Genomic DNA, 23,356 nt, shown 5'->3' on the forward strand with positions numbered 1-23,356 from the left:
AAATTTCAAAATAATATAAATTAAATATATAATTACTATTAATCCTAATGTAATTAAATGATGGCCTATATCCAATTCATTAATGTTCTGATACAAGATTTTATAACCCATATCCTTAAAGATGGCAACTTTATTAATAAAAGTAGGCTCAGAATACTTATCGAAATACACCACCATCGCATATTACAAATTTTTACTCTAAAATTACGTTATTACAGAAAATTATATTATTCAAAAATTGCACTTTAATCGAACTAATCTAAAAAAAATCATTTTAAAACTATTTTTTTTTCTTAAAACCATTTATTAATTAAATTTCTAAAAAAAAATTTAAACAACAAAACTGTGATTGAGTTGGGTCTTGAGGAGAGATACAAAATGTAAAATAAAATATTGATTTTACCTTATAATAACGAATAACCCTGGTATCAAGAATATCCTAGTCACGGTCAACAACTGAAAAAAAAAAATCAACTACGAGAAAAAATAAAACCTTACTTGAAATCCCTTACTATACTCAAATTACAATTTAAGGGAACTAACTCAAGAAGGTTATTTTGTAACAACACGATATTTTTATTCTAATATTTTATTAACATGATTTTTTAAATAATCAATTATTTATAATAAACGAATTATTTCAGACAATAATTTCAAAAATAAAAAAATTTCCACAAAAAAAATAATAATGATTCATGGTAAAAAAAAATTTTTACCAAAATTAAGTTGAAATGATTGACTTTTCAAATATAAAAAAAAATATACTATAATTTACGACAGAAACCTATATAGTTTTTTACATGTATTTACACCCAAATATAAAAAAAGCGCTATCCAATAATTATTCTGGTTTCCTTAGAATATATTTTCATATTTGTGCATTTAACGCCCTCTTATGGATTATTTGTTAAATTTTGTAATTAAAAAATAAAATTTAAGTTGTGTTAAGCTAGAAAATATTATTTTTTCCAATAAAATTACGTAAAAATAGAATTTAAATTATTTGATAATTAATCTCAATTTTTTACTTAATAGAAAATTGATTTATGTACATAAAAAAATGTTTCTGAAAATTATTTTTAAAAAAATATTATATAATCAAATTTTGATTGATTATGATTAATTTCTTCTTAGCAATGCAGTATTTAGTCATACCCTTATAGACCTACCCTAAAAAATTTAATTACGAATATTTGCCTATAATTCTATAATTAAGGAATTTACGAATAATTTAAACATATTATCTGTCAAAAGAATTTATTTTAATTATAATAATAAATCCAATAACTAGGCTTAATATGATGTCTTATTTACGACAGGCGTTCTTAGAGAAAGTTAGTCTAGTCTAAGGAATTTCTTTTTGAAAAAGAAACTACACACCTTTTAAAACAAACTTTGAAAATAGTTTATTGTTGATAATAAAAATTTACTAAACCAAATTTTTATAAAAAAATATATTATTATTCGTTTAAAATTAAGTAACTTTTAATGTAATTAGTTCTTTTGAAATGTAACAATAACAAGTTACCAGTTACTTCGAAGAATGTAATAGTAACTGTGATTAGTCATTTTTTATAGAATTTAATTTGTAACTATAACTAATTATTTTTCAAAAGAAACTTTTAACACTTGTAATATATTTAATAATTCTTAATATAAGTAAATAAGTTCACGTAAAAAAATATATTTGTCTATGGGTGTATATCATTGTCTATCTTATAAGTAAATTTTAGATCTTAATCTTATTATTTGAAAAAAAGATGTTCGATTTGCTCAGTTCTCCTTAAATTTTATAAAATATTTTGGTTCATATTTAATATCTTTAACTTTCTTTTTTCGATCTTTATTTGTTTTTTTTATTATATAAATCATGTAATAATACAATTGTATATCTTTTTAAGTTCTCACAGATTTTGATTATGAAAATTATTCATTATTTTGTAGATAATCTAAAGTTTAACAAATTATTAAAGTGTTTGAGTTACAAGCTATTATAAAAGCGTATAAACGTTAAAAAATATCACGTAAGAAAATATTTCGTAAAAATATCGATATACTGAGTCTATGTAAATTTTTTTTAAAATCATTTTTTCGATTTAAAGGACTTTAATAATAATTTCGTTCAATCCCCACCATTAGCCATGACAATGTTCATAGCATCATCCATGTTCCCAGGCTGATCTAGGAAACCGTCGCAACAATTTCTCCAAGTAATTCTATCTTGACCTTGAAAAAGGCCTCGGCTCCTCATATCTTGGCAAGCATTTTGAATCCGTGATTTAAGATCAGCTGGAATGTTTCCATCTCTCACTGCTGTCAGGGTCATCTGAACCTGTTGATCGTGTGTCATCATCATCATCATGCCGCCTCTCAAATTTCCTCCACCAAAATTGGGGCTACTTCCTCTGAACTGTTGAATAGTCTGTATGCCGCGTGGCTCTTGGCCCACTGACTGCTGGGGACCTGAGGTTTTTATTTTGCCTCTTCGATCCTCTGAACCACCTTCCAGTCTTCTGCCTTCTTGTAACCTTTCTCTGAAACCTCCTGGTTGTCTACTACCCAAGAAACCCCCTTGAGATCCTCTACCATCTCGCCCTCTTTGTAGCCTTTCCCACTCTCCTGGTTGTCTTCCACCCCCAAAACCACCTTGCGATCTTCTGCCATCTCGCCCTTCTTGTAACCTTTCCCTCAAACTTTGTCTTCCACCCCCAAAACCACCTTGCGATCCTCTGTCATCTCGCCCTTCTTGTAACCTTTCCCTCAAACTTTGTCTTCCACCTCCGAAACCACCTTGTTGCCCTTTGTCATTTCGACCTGCTTGTAGTCTTTCCCTTAAACCTCCTTGTTGTCTTCTACCCCCCAAACTACCTTGGGGTCTTATATCATCGAATCTTCCTTGTAATCTTTCTCTGACTCCTTGTTGTCTCCCATCTCCGAAACCACCTTGCGAGCGTCTGTCATCTAATCTGTCTTGTAGTCTCCCCCTCAAACCTCCTTGTCCTCCAATACCTCTATCTCGGAATCCTCCTTGCGTTCCTGACAATCCTCCTTTTTGCCTCCCTATTCCTTGTGGTCTATCTACGAATCTTCCACCTCCAAAACCCCCCTGACCTCCACCAGGACTCACAAAACCTCCTCCAAAACGCCTTTGGCCTCCACCAGAACTGAAATCACCTCCTCCAAAACGTCTTTGGCCTCCACCAGAACTCAAACCATCTCCTCCAAATCGACCTTGACCTCCACTAGGACTCAAACCACCTTCTCCAAAAATATCCCTACCATCGCTACCTCTATCAGATACTCTTCCTGGAGGTTGAAGAGCAATACCACCTCCATAAATCTGATAAATTAAGTTGGCAGTTACCTAATTTTTTTTTTAAATGCATACTATATAATTAAAAAATCTTTATAGTTAAATCAGGCATAGCAGGAAGAAGTGATTTAGAAATTATTTTTATTTTGTTTATAATAAATATTTATTTTGAGAATAAAGATTCAGCAAACCTATAAATTGCGATGAAATTAAAATATTAAAATAATTATATTTTCCCTTATTTATTAATTAAGTGAATATGGAAAATATATTATAAAATGTAAACCAAAACTTAAGTATATACTTCTAAATTTAATTCTCTTTTGTGATTTCATTATTAATTCTATTTTTTAGGAATTTTATTTTTTAAATAGGAATTTGTTTAGAATTTTGAGTTAATATTTATAAAAGTTTTAAAAAAACTTACCAATCCAAGTAATAAAAATGTCTTGGGTATCATTTTGTAATTCTTTATATACCTTTTATAATTATATTATTTATTATCGAATCAAATGTAATGTCATTTAAACAGATTCAAAAAAAATTAACAATGCTTAATGTGGCTCTTTATAGTTTTTTAAAATTAGGTAAGTCTCGTATTTTAATTGAAAAGTAATATTTTTTAATTTCAAATTTATGACTTTCTAATTTTAAAAAATATATATCGTATGAACAAATCGAATAAGAATAATATATTTTATTATTCGGTGTTATTCCATTCGTTCAAGAAAATCAAATACGAATAATTCAGTATTCGATTCGTATATTCGTTTTTGAATAGGCTGAGTAGGAAGCCTTAATTCATTTTTTTACCAAAATAAAAAATGTAATAAAATTAATAATTTAAAAGAAACTTAGACTCATTAAAATTATGATGTTATAATATTTTTAAAAAAAAATTCTTAGTAAATCCACAAAATTATGTGTTAATATAAATGAGAATTATTTTTTGAAAAAATCAATTACCCGCTAATGGATTAAAGTGGATCTAAGACAAGAAAAAGAAGATATTTTTAAATATTTTTAAAAAAATGAAACTTTGTTTTAATAAAAAAAAATTAAATTATAAAAATTATCTCCAATTCTAATCGCTTTTTATACTTCGTGCATCAAACCTTAAAGGTTAAAAAAAATGTTATCTTTCCTTTATTTAAAAAACACAAAAAAAAACTAAATTGTGAAGATGAATAAAATAAGAAAGGAATTAAGTTTAAAAAAAAAAAATCGCATTGCGATAAAAATAACGCGCTTGATTCAATGTCAAGTTTAGTCACAAATGAAAATTAATTTTTTGAACTAATCCGAGGACAAATCGAATGATATTTTGCGTATAAAATATATTTGTTATTGTTAAAAACGCACTTTAAAAAAATTCATATTAATAATAAAAAATTACAAATTTCTTTTTGTTTTTAAAAAATAAATTTTCCACTTAATTTGATTAAGGTTATAATTTACAAATATAATTACATAAATAAGATAGTATAAATAATTATTTTTGTAATAAAAAATTAAGTTCTTTAGAAATTTTTTATCTTGGATATTTATTAAATTTCTATCACTTATATTATATTACCCAGAGAAAGGCCCAGCCCTGAGCTCTGCCCGAGTATATGGGCTGGGTCATATTTTAATTTTTTTTAATATACCCAGTTAGGCCTAAAACTTTATTTTAACTACCCGGGCTGGGCCTAAAAATCATTTTTAAACCCCGGCCAGGCCTAAAAAAATTTTACCTAGGCCAGAAGAGGCCGTATATTTTTAAATTAAATATAATCACCATTACTAGCTAAAAAAAATTAAATTATAAATAAATATAATATATTTTTAAAAAAATTGGGTCTGACAGGGCTTGAAAATAAATCACGAGCCGTGCCGAAAAAATTTTTGAAAAAAAAATCCGAACCGGGCCGTGCCGTACAAATAATACCTCTGCAGGTCTCTGATATTACCCATAATTATAATCAATTATTATTTAAAATAAAATTGTCAGGGTTGAATAGAAAATTATGCGAAGGAAAACAATTAAGGAAACCTGTAACAGACCTTGGGGAGAGTTATGGAGTGATTGAAATTCTAATTTCGGAACAATTTCGGGAGTTCCAAAAAATAAATATAAAATTTATAAATAATATTTTATAATGGCTCATAAATATTCTTTTTTCTGTTCTCAATATTATATTTATGGACATACGCTCTGGTAATACTCAAGACCAAGAAATTTTTTAAGACTAGGCGGTTTATGTTAGGGCCTGATATTTGTAGGATTAGTATGCCTATATGAGTGTTTTTAAAATTGTTAAATATATCTGTCTGTTTTTTGCTTTGCATTGGACCTTTAGGGGAGCGAAAATTTATATTAGTTTAGACTTTGGTTATCCATTAGATTCTAGAATAGATTATTAGAGTAGTTTTTTAATTTAATGGAAAAATTTTGTTTTGTGAAATGAAAAAATTTCTTGATTCTAAGCACACCTTCTTTAGGGTCGAGCTGGGCTGGTTTTTTAAACAATTCGGGTTCGGGCCGGGCCGGGCTTGAAAATTAGGCCCGATGCAGATCACTAATTTATGTGACTAAAATTTTAAAAATATTTTTTCTAAATAAAATCAGAGGCCTTCTGAAATCTAGATTTTAGGTCAAGATACGGTTCGGAATATTTTTGGACCCGGCTTGGATTTTTATTTATAATCATTTTTTGCGGCCCGGATTTTTAAAAATTTAGTTATTTTGAATAGATTTGGTTGTATTTTTTAAATTGTTTAGAGGGGTTAAAAATATACGCAATAAATAATAGTGTATTGCTTAAAAATTTAGCGGAGGGGGGGGGCTACAATTTGTTTAAATTTAGTATAAAAAATAAACAATTTTAATAATTGATTAATTTTATTATACAAATAATAAATAAATTTATAATTTATATTATATTTTAAAAATATTGTCACATCTATATAAATTATAATATATATTTTTGTAAATGTACACTTTATTTATACACATTTTTATTCACCATCATTCACTCTTAAATCGGTGGGTCTATTTATCGCTCGGCTGAAAATATCGCTCGGTTAGGAAATATCGCCCGGCTAACCCCATTATAAATCATTTTATTACTAAATATCGCTCAGCTGAGAAATGTCACTCGGCTAACAACATAATAAATCATTTATTATTAAATATCGCTCGGCTGAAAAATGTTGTTCGGTTAACCACACAATATAACGGTTCCATGTCAATTCAGCGAAACTTTTATCGCAAACACTTTTTCGCGAAACTTTTATCGCGAAACTTTTATCGCGAATGTCGTTTATCGAGAATGGATTTTATAGCGAAACTTTTATCGCGAATCCATAATAGCGAATACTATTCCGCGAATGCAATATCGCGAAACAAATATCGCAAATTTTTTATAGCGAATACATACCGCAAATGCAATATCGCGAAACAAATATCGCGAATTTATTATAGCGAAACCATTAATGCGAATGCGAATGCGAATACATTACCGCGAAACTTTTATCGCGAATCAATAATCAAGAAAATTTTATAGGGAAACCTTTAAAGCGAATACATTACCGCGAAACTTTAATCGCATCAATAATCGCGAAAATTTTATAGCAAAGTTATTATCGCGAAACGCATATCGTGAAGACAATGTAGCGGCAATTATTTCGCGAAACATATATCGCGAAGATATTATAGAGAATTTAATATAGGAATAATTGCTAATAATGACTAATTTATTTTGAATAATTTTTTTTATAATTATATTATTTGAATAATATTTTTTTAATTCACATAGTTAGTAATTTTCTTTTAACCTTAAAAAATTCATATAGTGATTAGTAAACTTAGATCTGATTTATGAAATTTGTTATTGAAATACTTTTTCGCTATCCTATCATTTTCTTCGAAGTTCTTATTTTATAATAATCGCGCACAAGGAACTCAGTTTTATCAATATATTAATAATTGAGTTTATTAGTTAAATCTTGATATTTACTGGCGAAATTGATATCTGGGTAGCATTCCTATTTATTGTCTGATTTATAAATTTATCAATCAATTTTGGCCAGGGTTAGCAAGTCAGTCAATTGACCAGTCAAATGACTAGATTTTGACGGGTCAATTGAAGGGGGGAATATTTGACCTGGTCAAATGGTCAAATATTCTATAAGATCTGAATATAAAAATATGTTTGAAAAAGAAAAAACGATATAAATACATGTGATCACAATGCTGCTATTTATTGAGTTCCTAATATTAAGGAGAGCATTTTAATCATAGTGAATTTAATGAAGTATGTAATATAATAAAAGGATTAGCATACAAGGTGGTGATCAAAATATTTCAAGTTATATTATAAATTTCAGAAATAAAAGCGGCTTGTTTAATAGAAAATCATGGGGAAAGCAGTAACTTCCATAAGAAGCAATCAGATTTCAATTTCAAGCAGTGAAATTAGCTTTGACCACCATGGACATTAAGAGAAGTGGCATTACTAACAATTCCTAGATCTACTTCTTCTTCAGAAAGAAATTGGTCAATTTGTGTCAATAATCTTACTAAAACAGAAATCGATTGAAGATTTAGACAAAAAGAAAATTGATTAAAAAATAATAAAGAAAATGATGATATTCAATATAAATATTTATTTGATTTTGACCATATTTGACCGGTCAAATGCACAACCGTGGTTTTGGCAGTCACTATTCTTAAACAGTGTAGATGAATAAAGTCTACAACATTACTGTTTAGAATATCAATTTTGAATGGCAATTCAAAAATAAATTACATCTAATTGAAATAAGGGATTTCCCCAATTTAAAATATTTATTAATCTTATTATTTTACGATCTTTATAGAAATAAGTAAAACAATTAGAATATATTTATTTATAATTTAAAAATTTTTAAAATTATAATACTAATTGTAAAATAAATTTTACATGCAATTATAAAATATATCTAATATAACAAGTCATATATTAAAAATGAGTGTAAATTTTAAAATATCGATGGCTCTAAAAAGAGCTTATAGTAAAAAAAGTACCTAAAAAACATGTATAATTATGTTTAAAAATTTCTAATTGTATTTTTTGTTTTAGGAAGGTTGACTCGCGTTTTTCGTTTGTTATGTTAAAAATTTTACGTGCTAAAATTTTTAAAAAAGAATATGTTGATTGGGAGAAATTACCATTAGTTGAGATGACTATGGGTTGAAAAATAAAATTATTTAATATTGAGTATTTATTGATTTTTTTATTTTCGCCATTAGTAAGAGGATTTGAATTAATTGATGAGGGAAAGGAAGAGACACAGGTAGCGTCCCAGATTAGGGATTTCCCATTGGACCAAGGGATGCAGGTTAGACCGTCAGGTCTGAGGCCATCTTGTAGAGAGAGGTTTGTAGGTTCTAGAATGTTAGGAATTTTAGCTTTATTGAGAGCATTATGGATGATTTTATTTATTGCTTTATGCCGGAGGTGGCGACCTTGGCTACGGGAGCAGTTTAGGCCGTGTCTTGCGTTTGGTTGTACGGGTAGGTTGCAAAGGTGGCAAGTGTGTGAATGTGTTAACGAGCATCCTAGTCTTAATCCTATGGTAACTCTCAGTTGGTCATTGGTTAAGAGATTATCAAGGGTTAGGCTAGGAAGTGCCTCGAGCCATTCATATCCGCCATATTTATCGTTTAATTGAAGTAGTTGAATATCGCTAATATCGGAGGGGTTAAGATTATTTTGAAGTTTCTTTATAAGGGGTTCCAAGATTGATTTATTAGAAATTTCGGTTGGGAATGTTTGACCGTCTGGGGTTAGTAGATTCCATTTTTCGATTGCTACTGTTAAGAGATCGTCATTGGGAGTTATAAAAGATGAGATCGCGGAATTGAGCGAAAGGCGATTAGAGATAAAAAGAGATAGGGAGAGTAATTCTAAGGGGATTCTTTTCTCTTTATTTGGATAGGGAGGGGGGAGGGGGGGGGGCGTGATATAGTATAATATCTCGGAATTAGTTTCAATTAATTCAAATATAATATTTTGATATGGGTTCTTATTGAATCTTAAATAATTTTAAAATATAATAAAAAAATAGCTACACTAAAAATTAACAAATAATTAATGACATATTTGATAAATTATAATTATTTTAAAAAAAAGTATTGCCGAAATTTTAAAAAAAAAAATTTCTCGTCTGGCTGGTGCCATTCCTTTGGTTATAAATTATAAATATTTTCGCCATTCTTTCCTCTTTATTTCGGAGTCTTATAAAATATGTTATCAAGCAAAAATAAGGAGATCTTAACATTTAAAAATTATTTGTTCCGCATGGATAAAGTAGTCTCAGATACAAATTATTATAGATTCCTTAATCAAGATATATTTAAATGTCCCGTACGACTTACAAAAAAAATGTTAAGATAAAAGATAATAAAGAAATACACAATCATCCAGAAAATCCAATCGAAATGGAAACCAAGAAAATAATCAATTCAATTAAGAATGAAGCTTTGAATAATACTATGGGAACTCCAAACTTTATTGTAGCGAAATACGTATCTCAATTAAGTGATTCCATATCAATAAAACTACCATCACCGAATCTTATGAAACTTATAATTCAACAAACGCGGAGTTCAAACAGTTTTGCACCTCCGAATCCTAGCAGCCTTATTGAACTTGTAATTCCTCATGAATATTCAATTACAGATAAGTATGAGGATTTCATACTTCATGATGATGGTCCGGTAAGATTTTCTATAAATTTTATGAACAAATATAACTAAATCCTTCATTTTTATTGCGATAAGCTGCCCGATAAGAAACACTTTATTATAATTGCTTATTTATTTATCATGTGTGCTAGGTTCCCAACCGTGTTATCATATTTGGAACAAGAAAAAAATTGGACTTCTTAGCTTCATGTGAACATTGGTTTTCTGATGGTACATTTAAATCGTCGCCACCTTTATTTACGCAAATTTATACAATTCATGGGATTAAAAATTATAATGTTTTACCTCTCATATATATATTGACCAATAGAAAGGATTATGAAACATATAAAAGAATATTTACTATTATAGGTGACAACTTAATATCAACTTCAAAAAAAATTATGACGGATTTTGAAATGGCCAGTGTAAAAGCTTTTAATGAAGTGTTTCCCAGTTCGCAACACAAATGTTGCTATTTCCATTTTGGCCAATCCTTTTGGCGAAACATTCAAAAATATCCAGAAATTCGCAGAAATATAAAACAGATGTGGAATTTAATATACAACTTAGAATGATGGTTTGCTTGGCATTTGTACCATCCTTAAATGTAGTTGAAACATTTGGATTACTAATAAACTCCGAATTTTATTCTAATAATCAATTGTTACTTTAGCCTCTAATTGAAACTTTTGAAAAAGCTTACATTGGTAAAACGTTTGGAAGAGGCAGACTACCTGCTTTGTTTAATATTGAACTATGGAATTGTTACCAATAACGGGGAAGCGAAAACTAACAACGCGGTTGAAGGGTGGCATGGATGCTTCAGTTCCCTCCTAACAAGTCACCATCCAAACATGTGGAAATTTATATCAAGTTATCTATATATCTATTATTTTAAAATGAGTTAAAAAGTATAAAGATTTACTAATAAACTATATAATTTATGTTCTAGGCTTAAAAAAACAACAAGGGTTGACAGAGTTAAAAATAGCTCAATATAATTCTGGTGAAACACTATCTACCCCGAGAAAAAAATATCGAAATCTACATGCGAGAATAGTAACAATTGTTTCTGACTTCGAAAATCTATCAAGATTAGATTATCTTAAAGGAATCGCTATTAATATAACATTGAATGTTTAATTTTTTAAATTCTTATCTACAATAATAAAAATTTTGTTTGTTTTTATATAATAGTCCCAAATTTTTATATTTGAATTATTTTTTTGTGACAAAAATATAGGAAGGTCTACTTTCGTATAAAATTTAGCTAGCTACATATAGACTCATTCATCAAGATACAGATTTTATGAGGGTATTTACAAATTCTTTATATGACGCAATCTTTCTCTACCACATCATGCATTATAAAATTATATTAAAATTCATATTCCTAGCCCTTGAGTCATATAGTTGTTTTCCCTTATAAGTATGATCACTTTTGATGAGCAACATTATTAGTAAAATATTATTATAAAATAATACTCAAGTATTACACTAAAGGGTATCCCGTCTTTACAGAGAATCATTTATAGAGAATGCAAATATAGAGAAACTTTTATAGAGAAAACAATAGTAGAGAATGTCTTTTATAAAGAATATCGTTTATAGAGAATAATTTTATAGAGAATTTATTTTATAGAGAAACTTTTAAAGAGAAAACAATTATAGAGAATGTCGTTTATAAATAATCTCATTTATAGAGAATGATTTTGTAGAGAATCTCGTTTATAGAGAATAATTTTATAGAAAATTTATCTTGTGAGAAACTTTTAAAGAGAAAACAATTATAGAGAATGTCGTTTATAGATAATCTCATTTATAGAGAATGATTTTGTAGAGAATCACGTTTATAGAGAATTTATTTTATAGAGAAACTTTTAAAGAGAAAAAAATTATAGAGAATGTCGTTTATAGAGAATCTCATTTATAGAGAATGATTTTATAGAGAATCTCGTTTATAGAGAATGATTTTATAGAGAATTTATTTTATAGAAAAACTTTTAAAGATAAACAATTATATAGAATGTCGTTTATAGAGAATATATTTTATAGAGAAACTTTTATATAGAGAAAACAATTATATTTGAATGTCGTTTATGGAGAATCTCGTTTATAGAGAATGATTTTATAGAGAATAATTTACAGAGAATTGTTTTACAGAGAATTATTTTATAGATAATATTTTACAGAGAATTGTTTTAGAGAGAATTATTTTATAGAGAAGGATTTTATAGAGTATAATTTTATATTGAAGAATTTTATAGAGAATGATTTTATAGAAAATGAATTAAGTATTATATTAGAAATAAATTTTCTCAAAAAAACAAGCCAGATGCCGTCATATAAATTCTCGGAACCCTTGAATAAAAAAAGGGAAAAAATAATCTTAAAAAAAATTATTCACGTTCCTGATTTGTATTGCTTATGAATAATTATGATAATATTTTTGAGTTTCCTGTTGTTATTTTTTTAAAAATACGCTGAACAATTAGAAGTAGTAATGCTGAAAATGTTTCCTTCTTTATCAGTTTCTATTAGTGCTTTTTAACTAGTAGAGTAGCCATTTTTAAAAAAAACTATTAGCAACATAGCCAACCTTACGCCAATTGTTTTAGAAAATTTTGTCAATATTTAGTTGCTTTGTGCATTATTTTAATCTGCTTAGCCCGGCCCCGATTTTTTAAAAATATATTATATATTTTTAATTTGATATTTGGTTTTAAAATATATGGCCCGGCCCGAGTTTTTTTAAAAAAAAGCTTTTTTAGACCCGGCCCGTGTATTTAAAAAAATAAAATTTTAGGCTCGGCATGGGTATATTTAAAGAAATTAAAATACGGCCCTGGTTTAAGGTCGGGCCTATAGGTCTCTGATTTATAGTGCGCTTTTATAATTTGCCTAATAAATCTGATTTTACAAATTCCGAAGAGAATCTACCTAGGAATTTCATACGATTATGCCAAAATTTTTTTGTATTTAATAATATTTTGTTCAATTTTTTCATTTTAAATCATAAATTGAGCGCGTTTTATTAAATTTTAAATCGGATTTTGCCGAAAATGCATTATAATATGTGTAAAATACCCACCCTATAAATTTCAGAAGATCTTATATTGAACCTCTGAAGAAATTTTAATTTACATTTCTGACATTTACAAGTAGTGTTAGTAGCCTAAAAATCAGCTAAACATAATTTGGCTTAACCGAAAAATCGCCTAAGATTAATTAGACAAAATGTAGGGACTGGGAGCTAGGCTAATCGCCCGTCAGCGTTAAGCAACACTAAGCCTAGCCTTTATTAAAATTATTTAATATATTTATTATACGATATATGACGGGCGATTAACCGAGCTCCTTAGCCGATGCCTAATTTTTGAATAATTAGTTTTCGCCTGTTTTTATTCTAAGCCTAATTATGCTTAGCCCATATTTTAACCTAAAAACTTGGCTAACCGTTTTGGAATTGCCTAAAATTAACCGATTGAGCTACATTAAGGGTGGGTATTCTATACTTATTCAGGTGCATTTCTGGCAAAATCAGATTTTTTAATTTAATAAAACGCACTCAATTAATGATTTTAAATGCAAATAATAACAAAAAATAAAACAATACCCATCAAACTATCGCCTTACCAAAATTAAGTTTAGTTAAAAGATCACTAGAGTACTGTCTAATATTCATAGGGTAGGCAGGGAATACCAGGGGATGGTTGGATCAATTTCTGTCAAAATCGTCATAGGTCCGAAAATAATTGTATCTGAATTTACAAAATGCAAAATGATAGTTGAAACCCTTACCTAAAAATTATACATCGACAGAATTTAAAATAATACACTTTTTTCTCTAAATTGATTTTAGTAAAATGAAAATTTCTTATTACAAGCTAAACTCCTTAGCAGTGTAGAGAAAGATGAATCAAAAAGTTTAATATGTTTTTTATAGGTTTTTTGCACTTGTTAAACATTCCGAAGATCAGACTTTTAATATTTATAAGAAATTTTTTATTTACATATAGGGATTATATTTATTGATACCAAATTGTTTAAATATGGTTGGTTCACAGACAAACTTGTATTTCATCATATGATTATAAGAAGCTTTGTATCATGATATACACTGATTTCCATCGCATTGTAATGTCTTTCTTTAGAAAATATCGATTGATATTTGCAGCAGATTGCACAATACTTTACTAACTCTTTTATACTTAGAAGATATTTCAAATACCTTATTATCAAAAGATTTTGCATCATATATTATAATACTACCCCCTTCTTCCCCCACTCCCCTCATTTCCTATACCACATCAAAATTAGAACAATGAATTCCAAATACAAACTACCCATTTTAATTTCAATGCCAATCTTGAGTTATAACCCCTTCCACTGGTGGTCCTGTTTAACATTGTTTGAATGGTTAAGCGTCTTTTTATTATTGGTAGTCAGTCTATAGATCTGGTTATAAGCAAGTATAATTATCATTAATATTTAAATTTCTTCGTATCATTAGGGCTAATTATTTATTCAAACTTTTCTGTTGGGAGGGGGGGTTTAATTTTTTTTCTTATTGCGAATAATTTTATTTAAAAAACGGTTTCAATTTATAAATAAATTTATATACGATATCAAAATAAAATATATTTAAAAAAAACAAAGAATTTTCAATTTTAAATGATCACATGGTTAAAAAATATATATTAAAAATTATATGAACTAAAATATTTACCTTCTCAATTCTTGTGAGATATCGGATGCTTTTTAGCCATCTCTATGAATCAAAAGATATCAATATCTAATGTATTGAATAAAAAAAAATTTGATATTGTTACAACCAACAGAGCAAGAATAATTACTAATTGATGCAATCATTTGGTTAGGGAGGCAGGGCTTATACACGGATCCAAAAAGGATGGCTTAAATGGTGAAGTATATCCGGTGTAATGTGCGACAAGAAGATGCCAATATGGTTGAAAAGCAAAGCTTACAAATCCACCGTAAGACCGGTGTTACTCTATGGAAGTGAAACATGGGTATTAAACGCTACAGAAGAAAAGTTATTACAAGCCACGGAGAAGAAAATAATACGGTGGAGCTTGGGGTAATCTAAACTCGACCATATGACGAATGACTGTCTCAGAGCAAAAATGGGTATTCAACCTATGGCGGATTTGATAAACGAAAATCGGTTAAGGTGGTATGGTCATATACTAAGAATATAGACGAATGATGTAAATCGAAAAGTATTGGACATGGAGGTGCCGGGGAGGAGAGGAAGAGGACGACCTCGTGTTACGTGGAAAGGTCAAGTAGACAAAGTTAATGACTAAGAAGATGAATCCGGACATGGCCCTTACTCGATGAAGATGGAAGAAACTTATCAAAACAAACCCGACGACTGTGGGACCATATGCATGATAAAGAAGATTGCATTTGCAATATGAATTATTTATATTTTGATTCATTTGTATTAATTAAAATTGTTAAATTATTTTTTTCTTAAATACCGTACAAGAATTACTTATATTTTATTGAATTATATTTTTTTAAATATAGTTATATACAATAAATTTTTAATAAAATAATCTGTATAAAATTTCTACATTTTAAAATTTAATCATTAAAATAAATAAGGGATGTTATTTATACTATAGTATTTTAACAATAAATAAAATCTATAATGAAATTCTCTAAAATTAATTAAAATAATTATTTTTAACACTCAATAAGATATATTGAGTGATCATAAAAAATGGAAGGTTTGGTGGGCAAATTTTTTTCTTCTTTCTACACTGGATGGATTAATTTACAATTTATTAAACATTGATAAAATTTTTAGAATAAGGTTTTCAGCCGCTTATTAATCATAAATTTGGCCAAAATTTTGTTACTAATATTCTTTCATTTATGCTGGCTACTATAGTTTAGTGTTGTTAAACTGCTCGTTTTGAGCCGATTTTTAAAAACGGCTAACTCAATATTTTAGCCAGAAAAATATTGCCTAAGCCTTGAGATTTTCTAATAGATGTTCAAACCTTTGTTCCTTCTACAAACAAAATCTTCAGGCTTGCTTAATATTATTCAGGATGAAATATTGAGTTAGTCGTTTTTAAAATCGGCTCAAAAAGAGCCGTTTTACAACATTAATAGTGAAGCACATAATATTAGCAAAATTTAAAAATAGGGTTTGGGGTTAAACCTCCCCCTCCTATGGATAAATACTGGTTACGCCACTGTGTGCATCTCATAGTAGTAGATCATGCATTAAAAAATTGCTCAGTTTCTAATATTATTATTAAAGCTCGTGCTGCATCCAAGAAGCTAAGAAGACAAATTCGATATCAATCATACTAAAAAAATTTAACTTAAAAAGATCTATATTGGATTGTCATAGATTGTTATCAACCTATGACATGCAGGAGAGATTGAATGAATTAAAAGATATGTGTGAGGAATTATCAGTATCATAATTGAGCTTTATTTTAAAGCCTTGGAATGAGAAGCAATTACAGGTTGATAAATATCCTAAAAACAATTAAAGTAGCTACCAAGAACTTACAACTTAGGCAGATAACCTTAGGGGAATGGCATATGTCTAAAAGTTAAATTAGACATTTATATTTTACCTCACTCTTTGCTGGTTCAATAATAGATGTTATGAATTTTAGAGAGAAACAACTTTTAAACAACAATGCCTTTTGTCATGCCTATATCTATATTTAAGCTATGTTTTAAAAATATATTATAACATATAAATTTTATTAATAATTTTATTTTCCTTAACATAATTTTATTTTACTTTATATATTTTTCTATCTATTCATAAAAAATAATAAAAAATTTTAAATAATATTTTTAATTTTTTTTATTATATAGATATCAAGTGCTTCCGACTAAGAAGAAAAACCAAGTCTAGAGAGCATATTATTAAAATATAGCATAACATGGAATAAAGTTTGTTATAAGAGTGGAGGATTCTAGTGAAGGTGAATCAATGCCGGTTAATGTATCTTCATCTGAAGAGGATTTAGTAGAAAGTCTTCTTTTAAAAAAAAGATGGTATCAAACAAAATCTGTTACAAAAATCGGAGAATATTATAAATATTTTTGTCAATATTTGTAAAGAACCTAGATTAAATAAAACTATGAATATTTTAAACTATTGGAGAAATCAGAGTAATCGACGCCCAGAATTATGTAAATTGTTTGATATCATACTGGCTGTACCAACTACCCAAATTAGTGTGGAAAGATGTTTTTCAACAATTAAATTTATACCATCTTTTTATAGATGTAATTTGAGTAAGACGAATCTTGAAAATATATTAATTGCGCGGCCTAATAAAAAAATTTTAAGTAAATAAAGTTAAATATTGTTCATATGAAAATTAATCATTGATATTTATTTGTATTATTTATAATTTAAATATTATTTTATAATGTGCAATTAATAAAATGAAAGTTATATTATATGTATGTGTTTTTTATTTTATGAAGAAATAAAAAAATATACCTCCCCATAATTCGAATGTAACAAAAATGTTCAAACCGGTTTTTAGAGATTCGAACCGAACCGATATTTTATTTACGAACCAAACCTGAACCTTGAACCGTTATTTTTATCCGAACCTGAACCGAATCGATATTTGTTTTGGTTTGGATCCCTGAATTTGACTTTAAGTTTTTCCCAAAAAGAAATTGTTTATTTTTAACTTATTCAAAAAGTCTTCCAGTTTAAAAATAAAAAATAATTTTATAAAAACCTCGGCCATAAAAACAAATTTAAGAAGATTATTTTAAACTTTTTATAAATTGCAAATGTTTAATTATTTTTGCGAACAAAATATTTTTATTTGGATGGGTTTTAATTTAATCTTCAGCATGTTTCATTAAATCATCGCCACACTGTGTATTTCCTATCTTACCAATTCACCATAATTAATTACTTTTCTTTTAAACACCGAATTTACTTTCTAACCCTTTCATTTTTTTACAACTTTTAGGCTGCATTCAAAGTGGAGACGGATTCGTTTTTTACATCCGTTTCGTCAAAAGTCAATCTCATTAAAAATGATATATATATGTAAATTATAAGTAACGTTATAAAGCTCTATAAAATTTGCCGGATCAAAAAGAATATTTTGACTTTAAAATTTACCTTATCCGTTTTTAAGACTTAAGGTATTGGAACGGACGCACTATGAACATATATATCATTTTTAATGAGATTGACTTTTGACGGAACGGATGTAAAAACGGATCCGTCTCCACTTTGAATGCAGCCTTACTATATAATATATAGATCATTCCATGTCAAATCAATCACTTTACAACCCGACCATTTCAGATTTTGTTAAAATTTAGTATTTAACTTAATAAAGTATTTTAATTGAGGAATCCAATATTAGACTCTTAACTCTATTAGAACCGGAGATATAGGGCTTCACCCCCAATGGGAATTTTTTAGTTGAGCCCCCTAAGCAGAGTCTACATGGCAGAAAAATTGATGGAGGCAAACCCCCCCCTCCAAAATCTACCCATACCCACCTAAAAAAACACGTGGCCTTCGGCCGCTCCACGATGGTATAGTGATTTTAATTAAAAAATCTTATAATAAGCCACACCATTTATAACCTTACAACATAATTCTATTTACAATCTTTCAAGCCTATTTAGGGAAAAAATTTTTAAAAAATTTGTTGGTGATAATCAACTTATATTTAAATAATGCAATCTTTTCATAATTTGGTTGATATTCACTTTATTTTCATAAAATATATATAAGTGTATTAAATGAGATAACATATTAATTATTTCTAACATTGTAAAAAATATAAGACGAGTAATTTTAAAGAGGTATATTTAGCTTGATTCCAAATACCTATATTACCTTTTAATAAATTAAAAACATGTATTGTAAATAGAGCTATTATATAAAATATTAGAATAAAATGAATTATAGTATATTTTGCATTAAAATTATAAAATGTTAAATGTTAAATTAAATTTACATTTTTTAAAAAGCGTAATATATTCGCTATGAAAAAGATACATTACTTATTTTATTAATAAATTGGATAACTTTATAGATGTTAATGCAAATTGTGTTATAATATCATCAATTGTAAATTTTTCAAAAACATCAATTTCGCTGGATATTAACAGTAAATTTTCTAAAAATGGGTCCGAAATTTTATTCCGCATTCGAGTTTTGTTTATTTTTACTTTATTCATAGCTTTTTCGGCTGAACGGGAAGTTGTAGAAAGGGTTAATAAATATTTGTATAATAAATTTAAATTAGAATAAGAATTTAATTGATTTAAAAGTCGGTATGGTAATATAAAAGAATATTTTATCCATTTTTTTATTTTGGTCATGATTTCGTTGTTGATATTTTCTTCGGTAGTTTGATCGTTTGCAATACCTTTAATTAATACAATTACAAATAAAATATCAATAAATTACTTTCATTTCATCAATATATAACGCGTCATTCTTTTTAACTTTCAAAAGATCTTCGCAAAAAATGATTGATTGAGACTCCAAATATAAAGAGCGGAAATCATTATATTCATCAACAATGTTTTGGGCATCCAATTGATAAGTATGACAAATTTCGGATATTTGCCATCCTTCTATTTTTTCATTATCCATAATTCCAGCAAGAGTAAAAATGGATATTTGTGATAAAAAATTTAAACAATCATAGTTAAATCGATCATTTAGGTGGTTAATTATTGCATTTAGCACAGGGAATAACAATAAATAATAATTTAAAATTTTTAAATTTATTCAACTTGTTTTTTTTGTTAACATAATTATTGAATTCTGTTTGATCCAATTTGAATATTGATTTCATATTATACAAATCAGTTATTACATTATTCTTCTTCAAAAAACTAGCAGAATAAGGAATGTAATTTTAAAAAAATATTGTCTCCATTAGATATATTTTAAAATTATTTATAGAAATAGTAACTAATATTAACCTTTTAGTTTTTGTAATTCATTTTTTGTATGTTGTATTAATTTGGTTACCATAGCCAAAATCATTACCAACTGCCTGCATTTCAATACAAGCCTCATGTGTACATTTCAATATTTCTTTCAAAATAAATAGACTTAATATAAAATTTTCATCCTTAATTCTAGATAATTCCATCGGCAATGGAAGAGGTGCTAGGATCATTCGAATCTTTTAATTCAACTAATGATGCTAAAATATGTTCATAAACATCTAAAAATATTTTTACAGATTTGTAAGCTGATCACCAACTTCTGAAAATATAATAATTTCATTATAAATATTTTATTTACCTTATTGTGTTTTTAATTCTTTTAAGAAATTTCTTGGACTTTCTCATTTGATATTTAACAAACACACCTTAACGTCTAACTCCATTCATATAATTATATAACTCATCTAATATTCTCATTGCCTTTTTCATTTCAATTTTGCATCCACAAACATGAGCAACCACTAAATTTAGCCTATGTGCATGGCACCAAATATAGATGGCTTTTGGAGCCTCTTTCAATATTAAAGCCTGTATTCCTTTGTATACTCCTCTCATATCCCCTGAACCATCCATACTTTGTCCAACCAAATAATCAAGAGGAAGACCAAGATCATTAAACTTAGAAAAAACATGTTAATTTATATTTTTCCTAGGGTTTCTGATGTTGTAAAAAACATGTATGATCCTTTCTACAGGATGTGGATGCAGATCATCTTCTATATACCGTACAAGCAAAGCTATGCATTCTTTTTAGACACATCATATGTTCCATCTAATATGATGCTATATGTTCCATCTAATATGATGCTATAGGCACGATTCTCTTTAATTTTTTGAATAATGCTTTTTGTTATTTTTATTTTAATAATTTCAGTTATTTTTTTCACGTGGCCATATGGCAGCAAATTTATATAAGGTCTCGAAATTTTATCTGATTTTTTTCTCCGCAATTTTTTGTTGTTATCCATGTATGCACGTAAAGTTGAAACAGTTTTTGCCATTAATTTTATGAGGCACATAAAATTTCCTTCATTCGAATTAGAACCCCAAAAGGCTATATTACATTTTATAAGGTACATAATGGCATCGATAATATTATGAACTATATTACGATTTTCCATGATTATATCAAGCTTATTTGATAGCAAATGATCTTGAATGCGCTTATTTGCAAGCCAAGTCATGTTTGCATATTCACAATCCTTATGAATAGAAGATGATTCGTGTCTCTCTAAGTCACGTTTATGTTTTTCTAGTCATTTACTCCAAGTTGAGTCCAAAAAGTATTGGACTTAGGGCCACCAAACATAATAAAATATAGACAAAGGACTTTGTCTAAAGTGGTGCTATAAGATAGCCAATTTCTGGGGTTGAGGGAATCATCTTTTAACCTTTCTATAATAGGTTATATTCATGCTCCTGTTTAAAAAGTAAAAAAAATAAATACTGGTATAGAAATAATGGATGGGTAAAAATTAATGAAAATTATATATTATTTAAAACCTCTTGTGAGTAACAGGATATTGAAATTTATTTGTACATGGTTGACATGGGCCTACAGCAATTATGAAATTAATCAAAATATTTGTCATACTAAATAATATGAAGTGAAATGGGTCATTTGGTTCCTTCTTTTTATATAGCTGAATAAGACTTGGACTTTGAATATCCTCATTATTTATTCCCTTCAAAAGTTATTATATAAATTTTATTTATATTAAATACCTCATGAAAAGTAAGTGCCTCACTGGAACTGAGGATTGGATGAAGAGATAATACAATTTGTGAATCTTCAATAACGGAGATTTGCTATAAATAAAGATTAGTTATAATTTGTTTACTTATGAAAAATTATATTTTTAATAAAATTTTAGCCAAATGGTCATTTCATTCTTAATTACATTATAATTAAGTTTTTACTAGATTTTGGAAATATTTGAATACCCTCATAATCCTAATTTATTCCCTTAAAAGCTATTATATAATTCGTATTTAAATTAAATACCTCATCATGCAAAGTAAGCCCTTCACTGGAACTGGGGATTGGATGAAGAGATAATACAATTTGTGAATCTTCAATAATGGAGATTTGCTATAAATAAAGAGTAGTTATAATTTGTTTACTTATGAAAAATTATATTTTTAATAAAATTTTAGCCAAATGGTCATTTTATTCTTAACTACATTATAATTAAGTTTTTAATAAATGTTGGAAATATTTGAATATCCTCATAATCATAATTTATTCCCTTCAAATGTTATTATATAATTCGTATTTAAATTAAATACCTCATCATGTAAAGTAGCCTCACTAGAACTGGGGATTGGATGAGGAAATAATACAATTTGTGAATCTTCAATAACGGAGGTCTGCTAATTAATAAATAATGAGTAGTTTAAATGACAATAGAAACCATGGCTCATAATCCTAGACACCAAGCGCCTTATTTAAATAAGATCAATACAATTAATATAGAAGAGGTCGAGGACAGAAAAATTATATCACGACAGATTACAATTTATTAAATATTGACATAAATAACATAGAAAACGAGGTTCAAAATTATAAAGATGTTGCATACATAATAAACATCAAAATCAACAACGTCTCAAATCAATACAAGTAGATACTGGCATGAGATTTAATTCTACAAGAATACATGATTGAGAAAATAGGCATTAAAAATATTATGAAGTCCATCATAAAGTTATCAGGTTACAATGGCAAGATGATACAAGTGATAGGTACAGCACAAGTGAATGTAGAATACAAAGGGAATTCTCAAATTTTGAACGCGTTAATCATAAACAATAATAAAATGTCTTTGTTAGGAAGATCATGTTAAAACATTTTGAAAATATACTTGAAATATTCATAGGCATGATAGATGCAGATTAATATAAAACCTATGCGATCACATGAATAAATCATAAAAGAATATTATAATGACTCTAATAGTTTAACGAAAGTAGAACCATTATTTATATTTATTTATTTCTATAACTCATTTACAATAGGTATCAGTTTTCATTGACATTTTATTCAGTATAATTAAACATAAGGTGCAACTTAATTACAAAATGGCGATATATAATTACACGTTAATAGATTGATGTGTACATAATACATTAGGAAGTTAAACAACACCTATTATATTAATCATAAATATATATATATAATCATATCTAACTGGCAAATATAATATATAATATGATAAATTATTACAATAGATTACTTTTTTATTACATTTCCCCCTACTTTAATTGAGATATGTCTATATCTCTTCAATCATTCGTTTCGGGGGCTT

General features: G+C 27.7%; 2 protein-coding genes across 4 annotated transcripts; both read right to left on the minus strand.

The window, feature by feature from the left end:
- Window positions 1–2,122: 2,122 nt before the first annotated feature.
- LOC135924324 (uncharacterized) lies at window positions 2,123–4,940 on the minus strand. Its single transcript, XM_065459378.1, has 2 exons — window positions 4,890–4,940; window positions 2,123–3,364 (listed from the first exon to the last, which is right to left on the minus strand). The coding sequence occupies exons 1-2, from the start codon at window positions 4,938–4,940 to the stop codon at window positions 2,123–2,125; spliced, it is 1,293 nt and encodes a 430-aa protein (XP_065315450.1).
- Window positions 4,941–20,024: 15,084 nt separating this feature from the next.
- Window positions 20,025–22,905, minus strand: LOC135923691 (uncharacterized). Of its 3 annotated transcripts, XM_065458585.1 has the most exons (8): window positions 22,463–22,905; window positions 22,338–22,421; window positions 22,054–22,140; window positions 21,774–21,857; window positions 21,643–21,733; window positions 21,552–21,603; window positions 20,347–21,467; window positions 20,025–20,307 (listed from the first exon to the last, which is right to left on the minus strand). In XM_065458585.1, exons 1-7 carry the CDS (start codon window positions 22,463–22,465, stop codon window positions 21,428–21,430), a joined length of 441 nt encoding a protein of 146 aa, XP_065314657.1. In that variant the 5' UTR covers window positions 22,466–22,905; the 3' UTR covers window positions 20,025–20,307; window positions 20,347–21,427. The 3 variants fall into 3 exon arrangements, with proteins under 3 accessions (XP_065314657.1, XP_065314656.1, XP_065314655.1); XM_065458584.1 differs by having other exon boundaries at window positions 21,552–21,733; window positions 22,338–22,418; XM_065458583.1 differs by having other exon boundaries at window positions 21,552–21,733.
- Between the last annotated feature and the right edge of the window lie 451 nt (window positions 22,906–23,356).

This window comes from Gordionus sp. m RMFG-2023, chromosome 2, assembly GCF_954871325.1.
Source record: "Gordionus sp. m RMFG-2023 chromosome 2, tfGorSpeb1-WG-v2, whole genome shotgun sequence".
Lineage (NCBI taxonomy): Eukaryota > Metazoa > Nematomorpha > Gordioida > Chordodea > Parachordodidae > Gordionus > Gordionus sp. m RMFG-2023.

Bases quoted from the DNA above. Each gene is read 5' to 3' on its own strand.
- LOC135924324 (XM_065459378.1), bottom strand. From the start codon at position 4,940: ATGACCCAGCCCATATACTCGGGCAGAGCTCAGGGCTGGGCCTTTCTC. The intron at 3,365-4,889 runs GTAATATAATAT...AAAAAAAATTAG, and splicing joins AGGGCTGGGCCTTTCTCTGG to GTAACTGCCAACTTAATTTA.
- LOC135923691 (XM_065458583.1), bottom strand. The intron at 21,858-22,053 runs GTATTTAATTTA...CTTTATTTATAG, and splicing joins GGCTTACTTTGCATGATGAG to CAAATCTCCGTTATTGAAGA. The intron at 21,468-21,551 runs GTTTTAAATAAT...CTTTTTAAACAG, and splicing joins TATCCTGTTACTCACAAGAG to GAGCATGAATATAACCTATT.